The sequence below is a fragment of the Stylophora pistillata genome, chromosome 6 (assembly GCF_964205215.1).
Source record: "Stylophora pistillata chromosome 6, jaStyPist1.2, whole genome shotgun sequence".
In the NCBI taxonomy this organism is placed as follows: domain Eukaryota; kingdom Metazoa; phylum Cnidaria; class Anthozoa; order Scleractinia; family Pocilloporidae; genus Stylophora; species Stylophora pistillata.
Genome location: NC_142524.1, coordinates 6,370,508 through 6,380,371, shown reverse-complemented (window position 1 = coordinate 6,380,371; position 9,864 = coordinate 6,370,508). Strand labels below are relative to the sequence as shown.

At 37.4% G+C, this 9,864-nt stretch overlaps 1 protein-coding gene across 1 annotated transcript; it reads right to left on the bottom strand.

The window, feature by feature from the left end:
- Window positions 1–682: 682 nt before the first annotated feature.
- On the bottom strand, window positions 683–9,177 carry LOC111342191 (protein AAR2 homolog). The gene is made up of 6 exons (XM_022949240.2): window positions 8,715–9,177; window positions 7,549–7,893; window positions 5,899–5,958; window positions 4,804–4,902; window positions 4,198–4,286; window positions 683–974 (listed from the first exon to the last, which is right to left on the bottom strand). Exons 1-6 carry the CDS (start codon window positions 9,040–9,042, stop codon window positions 825–827), a joined length of 1,071 nt encoding a protein of 356 aa, XP_022804975.2. The 5' UTR covers window positions 9,043–9,177; the 3' UTR covers window positions 683–824.
- Between the last annotated feature and the right edge of the window lie 687 nt (window positions 9,178–9,864).

Below are 9,864 nucleotides of genomic sequence, written 5' to 3'. Positions count from 1 at the left end.
ATTCTACACTGAAAGAGTTGCCTGAATTTCAGTGTAGAGTTGTTGAAAATGGGGGGGGGGGGGGGGACGGCGGAACGTCAGGGCGGTTGAAAGTGGGAGATAAGACTCATGGGAGAGGGGGGAGGGGAAATACAAGTTCTCCCCAAGGTTCCCCCGTAAGAGATACCGGGCTCGCTTGTTATGTCGATTAAAACAGAAACACTTATTCTAGACTATTGCATGTGGTTGAGTTTAGGGGAAGGGTTAAGCATTTCCGGCTTACTGGAAGAATAAGCACGGAAAGGGGCGCAACTAAGTTGGAACCGAAAATAGACAGAAAAAGAGGCAAAAACACGTCGTTCACTAACCGTAGAAGCTTTTTCACTGAGATTTGCAGCGATGTAGAGCATAAGGTCTGGAAGTAACACGATGACGCCTGCGGCAAAGAATAGTCTTTCTTTTTAATTCCTTTCTTTATCGCATCATCGATCATATATTAACTGGATAAGAATAGGAAATAAAAGAATCCTGTTCCAGAGAAAAGAAGAAATTTTTAATTGGGGCACGTGCAGTTTAAAATAGGTCGTGGAAACTTTCCTTAGTTTGAATGACAACCGCTTCACAATTAAACACTTCGATCAAAAGTATAACTTTTTTGATTGACGCTGCCAGTAAGAACACAACCTGAATGATATGGTGGCGTTCAGGTTTGTATTCAAAAAGAGATATTATAAATACCGGTAATATCTCTATATATAGTAGCCATGTCTCAGACACGTGTGTATCAATTTTCCACCACTCTAATCCAGCTTTTAACGGATTTCAGTTCAAACGGCTTTTCCCTATCAAGTTTCAACCACGACTGGTGCAAACTCCTCCGGCTCGTTCTCAAAATCCCAGTTGAATCGTTTGGTCAAATGAAGCCGGAATCGTCGAGCTTTGTCCACTAACTTTTTATCCGCTGACGTCGAACTCTCCAGGTTGGAGAAAAACATCTGGATGATCAATAAAGCAAAGAGTGAGAAAAGGGGAATGGAGAATAAAAAATAAGGTGGCGCGGGGAAATGTTGACAAGGCGAAAACGAAACAAAGCAAGACTAAACAACAATAGCATAAACAACATCGACTTAAGATAAAAACAATACAAACGACAATCAAGTGGGTAACAGGACCCCAGGATTAACAAGATTTTGGCTGAACTCTCCGAAAAAAAGATGCTTAATACAGTCTAATACAAGATTATGTTAGGGATGAAAAGTGTTGTGTTACATCTTTAATTCTGAGATACAATGAAATATATGAAGTTCATATATTTTGTACTGCGGTATTAGATACATATGCACGATCCTCGCAGTAGATAGCGCTATTTAAGCAATAGCGAAAATCAGACCTGAAAAAAATCAGGCCTGTACGGGATTCGAACCACTGACCTCTGTGATACTAGTGCAGCGCTCTACCAATTGAGCTAACAAGCCAACTGAGAGCAGGCCGTTAAGTTGATTCGTAATAAACCCGTGAAAGTGATAAATGAGATACAATGAAATATATGAAGTTCATTTATTTTGTACTGTGGTATTAGATACATATGCACGATCTGTACAGGCCTGAATTTTTTCAGGTCTGATTTTCGCTATTGCTTAAATAGCGCTATCTACTGCGAGGATCCTGCATATGTATCTAATACCGCAGTACAAAATATATGAACTTCATATTTTTCATTGTATCTCATTTATCACTTTCACGGGTTTATTACGAATCAACTTAACGGCCTGCTCCCAGTTGGCTTGTTAGCTCAATTGGTAGAGCGCTGCACTAGTATCGCAGAGGTCAGTGGTTCGATCCCGTACAGGCCTGATTTTTTTTTTTTTTTTTTTCAGGTCTGATTTTCGCTATTGCTTAAATAGCGCTATCTTCTGCGAGGATCGTGCATATGTATCTTCAATTCTGTAATCTAAATTTCCATACAACAGTTTATAAAATTAAAAAAATGGGAATAATCAAAAGGCAACTTGTGTACGCGTTTTAAAGAGTCGAGCGTGAGAACGAAGTCGCGAGAGGCTTGGGACGGAAAACAGGTTTCCCGCTCGAGGCTAGCCTACAGTGCCGGCGTATTTTGGGCGCACGAGTGCACATTTTTCCACTTAACACCTACTCCCTCGGCAAATATTTCCTTGCCCCAATCCTACACAGTTACCAAATCTAAGATGGCGGCCTAATACGAAAATGTGCACTCGTGCGCCCAAAATACGCCGGCACTGCAGGCTAGCTCGAGGCTTCAGCCTTGTCGATTTTGAAGCGCACACAAAACCGCTAGCTAAAAAAAAAAAAAGTGAGTACTATTTCAGTTATCGCTGTACAATCTGATCCATTCTGAGGTCCCCCTTGATTTTTGCTAAAGTGAGATATATAGTAAGGGAGACGTGTGGACAAGCCCAAATTCCAATTTCCCTCCCATATTAACAATAAAATGAATCTGCATTCCGTAGACACCTCTTTTAAGTGGGCATGGGCACCAAACACTTCAATACCATTAAAACTGTATTGAGCCGTCAGCTTAAAGAGGAACTTGAAGATCAGAATAAAGCTTAATTATTTTGCAGGGATAATCGGTGTATCTATTTGGAACAAAGTTCATTACTGCATTAGATCCCTTAGTAAATCCAAATTCTTTAAGACTATTTTACACAAATACATCTCGATACCCAAGAGCTAAAGGAATTAAAATCCCTCAATTGATTAAATACTTAATACAGTACCTTAATAGCTTGTAAGAAATAATTACTCAGGCTTAACTTCAGTTTTTTATTTATCTGTTAAGTTTCTTTCATAGTTGATGCATTTATATGGCTTTTTGCTGAGTGTCTGGGTTTAGTAATCGCTTCCCTTTGTAAATTTCTTTCCTTCCTGTAAAGAAATATCATTTCTCCACTGCTTTGACTAGCCTTTTAGGCCATTAGCAGTGAGAGATAACCTACAACTTATGTATCTATTTATTGAATTTATTATTAGCCGTCCTTTTAGTGAGCTACAGTATTAAAGATGAGTTACTGGTTACTGGTTACATATTATTTCACTTCTAAAACTTTTTAAATTCTAGTTGACACATGTCATTCTATCGACTTGAAAGGGCTAGGTTCAAAGGCTAGCAAAATATTCATTTTGAGTCATTCTTAATATCAAGCCTCCCCAAGATGTCCCATCGTCTGAGCTGTTCTACAAATTAAACTGGATGACTATAAATCAATGCATAGAATACTTTACTTCTATATTGATGTTCAAAACCATTAATAAATCTAGCCCTAATTATCTACAGAATAGGTATGAGTGTGTTAAAGACAAACATCAAATCAATACAAGATCAGCCACAAACAGAAACCTGTTCACACCTAAGCTATCTTCTAAGACTGGACAAAGATCTTTCCAATACAGAGGTGTACACGCTTGGAACAGTTTATCTGTAGAAGCTAGAGACTATAGCCTAGAACAGTTTAAAAAATATGTAGCTGGAACTGTTTGTAAATAAAATATTCTTCCTGTAATTTTAAATTTTTTATCTTCGATCAGTCTTTAAGTCTTAGGAAATTTTAGTAATGTAGATAGAGGACCACCCTTATCAACTTAGTGTTAGCTGGTGATATCCTCTGTAAATATTGTTTTTATTATTATTATTATTATTATTATTATTATTGTTATTATTGTGACATTGAAATCGCAGCTGCCAAGGGAGCCATTGACATTGTTTAATGACTTTTAGCAGCCTTGTATAAAGGGTTCTAGATTTGCCATTCACCTTTCTCTTTTCTGTATAGTTTTAGATATGCTTTAATTTACTTATCAGAGTATTAGACTTTGAATCTGTTCAGATTTGACTCCGTCATTTATACTTTTCCAGACACTTTGACATTAAAAGAAAAAGGAGTAGATGTGAGCCGAAAGTGAGTTATTTTGGATCATTTTTTACGCTGTTAATATTCTGTATTGTAGAGGAATTTATGGAAATTATTGCTAAATAAAGATCATATCATGCTTTGTTAAGTGCATTATTATTATTATAATTATTATCCATTTCAAGATTACAACCTATTTTCCATCAAGCAGTTTACTAAAGCCGTATACAGATGATACTGGCCAGTGTGCTAAGGGTCTCTGCTTCAACAGGTTTTCACTGTTAGTAATTATGTCTCTTTACAAAGGAAATGTTATTAATTTTACTCTCACCTGCAAAGTTGTGGTAAGGAAATTATTGGATGACACTATGTCCACAAAGAAATCTTTTGGAATTTCTTGCACTTGAAAATGTAACACTCCTGAGCAAAACAAAGCAAGGTGAGAACTTAATAAAAATATAGAAGTATACAAAGTAAAACAAAAAACAAAAAAACAACAACAAAATAACAAAACAACATTATTGCACTTGTGGGATGTGGTTATTGAATGAAACCCTCAGTGGCTTTTGATACAACATCAACTTCTCCTTTTGTTTCACAAAGGAATACAAGATTGTTTGAAAGGAAAAATCCAGTAATTAATCAGGAATCCTCTAGGGCAGACAAGCAATGAGAAAGGAGAAAAATATCAATTGGGTTTTATCAACTGATCCAATAGCAAATTCTCCAAAATAACGTTATAAGAATTGTATAGCAGACAGTGAGCAGAACTGCTAATGAGATCTTGGGAGTGACAGAATTGAATCCAGTAACCTGACCATTTTACACCATTGTAGAGAATTTAGCCATTATTCTTTCCCAGATTATAAAAAAAAAAAAATACTCTTAAATTAATTGGTATACTCTTTGGCAAACTCAGTGATAAAACAGGCCTTACCTATGAGGACATCAAATATATCACTGTACATTGACAAAGCTTCATCGCAGTCACACAGCAGATTAAGAAGTCTTTTCCAGTGTTCAAATGCATCATACACTGCCAAAAATACAAAAAAATTAGTTCATGACTACTTTATGTTACTCTCTGGTTTATATTGATTTCACAAAAAAATTAGTTCATTACTATTTTATGCTACTCTCTCAGGTTTATATTGATTTCACAGCTTTTTTTTTTTATACTTCTCTGAGACTTAAGATTCAGAAATCTTGTAAGTCCAAAAAACAATTCAAAATTAAAAAAAAGGTCCTTAAAAAATGAGATTTAATTGTGGTGGAAATGACACAGGTTGTCTGTTAATGGGGTGGTTGACAAGAAATCCCTTGACTTTTTTTTTTCTTTAGATTTTACAATGAATATCATAATAAAGTGCACCTAAACCCAAACATTTTTTTTTTCACTTAACGAAATAAGCATATTTTTTGGAGTATTTCTGTGCAAAAATTTTTTTATTTGCTCAAATCTTCAATTGTCTGTGCCCAGTCAAAATACGGAAAATCGGCCGCCATCTTGCCCCACGACCGAGTTTAAAGAGGAATGGCTCTACGGGGTAATGTGACGTAAAATCGAGAACACGAAAGTCTGCATTTCACATATTTTCACTTGTTTGAGAAGGTTGTAGTCGATATTGTCCAAAAATATGCCCACTAAGTGTGTTGTTGGAGGATGTAGCAACGTGCGAAATTTGCAAGAGGGTATCGTGCTTCATACATTCCTCATACCACACACCTAGTCGGTATATTTCGGACGATATCGACAACAACCTTCCCAAACAAGTGAAAATGTGTGAAATGCAGACTTTCGTGTTCTCAATTTGATGTCACATTACCCGCTTCAGAGCCATTCCTCTTTAAACTCGGTCGTGGGGCAAGATGGTGACCGATTTTCCTTATTTTGACTGGGCTCAGAAAATTAAAGATTTGAGCAAATTAAAAAATTTTTGCACAGAAATATTCCAAAAAATAAGCTTATTTCGTTAAGCATCATTTTTTTGGGTTTAGGTGCACTTTAGTAAAATAATTGCAAACTTTTTACCTTGGCCAACAAGGAAACACACAAAGGCAAACTGAAGTTCACCAACGATTTCCTTTCTGTCTTGGATGATAAAGAAAGGAAAAAGCAACAAAAAAAAGGAAACAAGAAAGACAAAAATCAGTGCAAACCATAATCAGGTCACATTGCTGTGAAAAGATCCTTTACCCCTCTATACCCTAACAGCAGCAAGGCTGTGGTCTAGCAATGCCTGGTGGCCCCTGGTGCTTTACTTTTGCTCTTGGGTGACTCAGGAATCTTAGTTTTTTCATAAGGAGCATAAGCTGGGCACCCTGGATTTCACAGTTTTCAGGGCACTGGGCTCCCTTCAATTTTCCTTAAAGCAGTATGCACATCCTCCATATTGTTCTCAGTAAATTTCCTATGGAAATTACGAGGAGAATTTGTCTAACAATCAAGAGCTTCTTGAGTTCCTGGGTTTATCACTGCGAGGATTGCTTTCATACATTTCATAAACCACAGCACACATATATGATTTCCATATGTTTAAATTCATTGATTTATTACTTAGACGGGTTTAATACAAACCAACATAATGACCACCTCCCAGTTGGCTTGTTGGCTCAGTTTGTAGAGCACTGCACTGTTATTGCAGAGGTCATGGGACTGAATTTTCATTTTTCAGGCCTTATTTCCACTACTACATAAGGAGGGTTTATTACCGCAAGGATCACTTTCCTGATCTTGTCGTTTAATATTCCTGCGGCATTAATGTTTGACTCAGGAGTGATATTTTTGGGAGATGTAAGATGTTTGTCACTCTTCAGGGTGAAAGGGCTGAAGTAATGTAAGCTTTTAGATTAAGAATTGGATGAATATAGCCGTCAGGTGTGTCCATAGTTTGGGCAAAAACACTCTTACCAAAAAAATTTAGATTCACTTTTAACAAACACAACAAATGTATGAAATTCATATATCTGAACTGTGGTTATAGAAACATATTTGTGCACAATCCTCGCAGTAAAGAGCGCTATTTAAGCAATTCAGGCCTGTACGGGATTCAAACCACTGACCTCTGCAATATTAGTGCAGCACTCTACTAATTAAGCTAACAAGCCAACTGGGAGCAGGTCATCAAATAAGTCCGACATTTAACAGCAGAGCAGGACTGTATAAACAGTTAAAACTCCTTACCCTTTAACTTCCAAGATGTGATTGTTAATTCTTCAATCTATCTGCTACACATTTCCTTGTAAATTAGTGATGGGAAATTGGCGTCAGATCAGGATAATTAACAACTATTCACCGAAGTGGGGGTGGTTAGTGGTGGATATTTACCAAGCCGCGAAGTGGCGAGGTAAATATCCACCGCTAACCACCCCACTTCGGTGAATAGTTGTTTTAGTATATACTAAAACAGTGAGATAATATACACCACCGTCGTTAATTTGAGTGATTTCTTCACTTGTCACGGATGCAAACCGGGACGCCATTTTTTCCTGAGTTGCTCGGAGGTAAATAGCAAAGGATATTCGGAGTTGACTAGCCAATCACAGTGCGCCTTCAAAGCTATCCGCTGTTTTAGTATATACTAACAACTTCTACCTTCAGGATAAGTTTGAGTACTCTCATTACCTGTTTGCTGGATAATGTATGAATCTGATAGGGAGAAGTTACATACTAATCACTAACCTTTCATACCGCTGATCATGTTACCAAGAACATAACTGCTGTCCATGCTGTGTTTGCTAATTTCTGCTGGAGATGCACCCTCAGGGAACTTCTGTTTGGGAATCTCTGAAAATCTTATCACAGCATCTGGATTGTGGGCAATTGAAGAAATGGTGCTCTCACTCATAGAAGGCTTTGTTCTGGTATATGACAGCTCTTGGGCAAGCTCAGTTGCTGAAGAAATCTTTTTGCATGCAGGTTGAAGTCTTTCTAGTAAATCTTCAGTTATATGGTTGGTCAAGGAGACCCATTTCTTTAAGTGTTCATAGGGATAAGGACCAAGAAAAGAATCCATATCTTGTAAACCTTTACATTTCATAGAATGAAATTAAAAACTGTGTTAAAAATGCTGTGATGCTGGAGTATCAGCAAGCACCATGACTACTTGTGATTCCCACAATTCTCTTTCTCAAACTTTCAGCTCTCTATAATTTGCTCAAACTCTACCAAAGTACAGTACATTCGTATTAAAGATAAAGTCTGTACTCAAGCCAAGTCACCCATGCAACCAGAGCTTATTCTGGTTTCTATCAAATGAAACAACTAAAAAATAATTAAAGGCTGATAGTTTCGAAAGAAACTGTTTGGGGCTGTGTCGGTGGGAGTAACAAAATAATTTGGATATATCAACAAAGTTGAAGTGGTAAATTGGCCACCGTAACGATTACAAAAGCTGATGTTTCGAGCGTTAGCCCTTCGTTGGAGCGAAGGGCAAAGGGCTCCGACGAAGGGCGAAGGGCTAACGCTCCAAACATCAGCTTTTGTAATCGTTACGGTGGCCAATTTACCACTTCAACTTTGCTGATATATCCAAATTAAAAAATAATTAAATTTACTCCCCCCAAAATTCCCTGATAATTTGCTTGTACCCAGTTATACTCCTCAGAACAGAGGGCTCTGTAAGAGATATCATAAGTAATTCTCTTTACTGTCTGTCATATGATTCTTATGACATAAGTATAGAGAATTTGGTATTGGATCAACTAACATTCCCCCATCTGATATCTTTCCTTATTCTCATCACTTGTCTGTGTGATGTAATGATATTGTAAGGAGAAATTCCATCTTGGTTACCCATGGGAGTTAAAGGGTTCAGATAGATGCAATAAAATCTACACAGACAATACCTTGTCTATATCTATTTAATTCTTCTTCGCTACAGTCCACTCGGATCACATCTTCACTGCTCGGATCCCATTTCATGACATGGATATCATGACGCTTGGTGAAAAGAAACATGCCCGTTCTCGGAGCGCTTTCTCCCCCACCATCTACTGCGCTGTAGTAAATGAAATGAAGCCCGGCTGGTACCATTTTTACTCCTTTATATCGTGGACCAGCGCTCCATGAGAAGTAATCAATGCCGAATTCGGTGCCTTCGGGAACGTCCAAAACTATCAGGGTTGCGCCTTCTTTATTGAGGCGATTTGCAACTTCAGGATCCATTTCGGCCATTTTAAATGGATTTTTATGTAAAAAACTGCAGATGAGTAATTTAAAATGGGGATAATAACTTGGAAGTAGGCAAGTTTCCCCAAAACAAACTATCCAGCTCAACAAACACTACCAAATCGTCCGCCATGTTGACCGAGGACGGGTATGAAAACTAGCGCCCAGACTGCTAAACGAATGAATCCGGGCCTTTGGATAACCATGTCACGTGACCTGATGACCGAGAAGCTTGTGAGCAATTCCACGAGCGCGCGTTGGATATGAGATAGATAGCTAATGAGGCGCGTAGCACCGAGTTGGCTATGATCATCTCATATCCAATTATTGTTTTATTGGAATTATTGTTTTATTGAAGACATGAAATTAAATTATTAAATTTTATTAAATTTTTTAGCTCCATTTGCTTTGAAGCTGATGCTTACGCTAACCATATTTGTTGTAGATTGTGGTATATTGGCTCATATACCATAATGGCTAAGCCAATAAAAAGTCTTGAATTGCATTATCCAAGGATGCAGATTTTAATAGGGTTAGAAGCTTCTAAGATACTTCAAATTCTTTCTATGAACAAAACTAGATGAAAGAAAAAAAACCTTATGGCAAGTTTGCTTCAATGGTTTGGCTTTTGTTGGAAGAAAAAGAGTTACTGAGACATGCAAAGGCTTGTCAAATGATGCTTTCAGTCAAAATTTGTTGGCATTAACGTGATATAAATGGGAACGAGGAAAGTTGATGGGAGGAAAAATGGAAACTGAGAAGATAGCCCTTGGCTCAAAATTGATATTTTGAGCTGCTATATAGAAGAGTTACAGATTATCAAAATTT

What these genes read in the sequence shown, in the direction of transcription:
- LOC111342191 (XM_022949240.2), bottom strand. Translation starts at nt 9,042, where the DNA reads ATGGCCGAAATGGATCCTGAAGTTGCAAATCGCCTCAATAAAGAAGGC. An exon ending in ATTAAATAGATATAGACAAG is followed by an intron (nt 7,894 to 8,714) that starts GTATTGTCTGTG and finishes TGAAATGTAAAG; the next exon opens with GTTTACAAGATATGGATTCT. An exon ending in TCCTTACCACAACTTTGCAG is followed by an intron (nt 975 to 4,197) that starts GTGAGAGTAAAA and finishes TTGATCATCCAG; the next exon opens with ATGTTTTTCTCCAACCTGGA.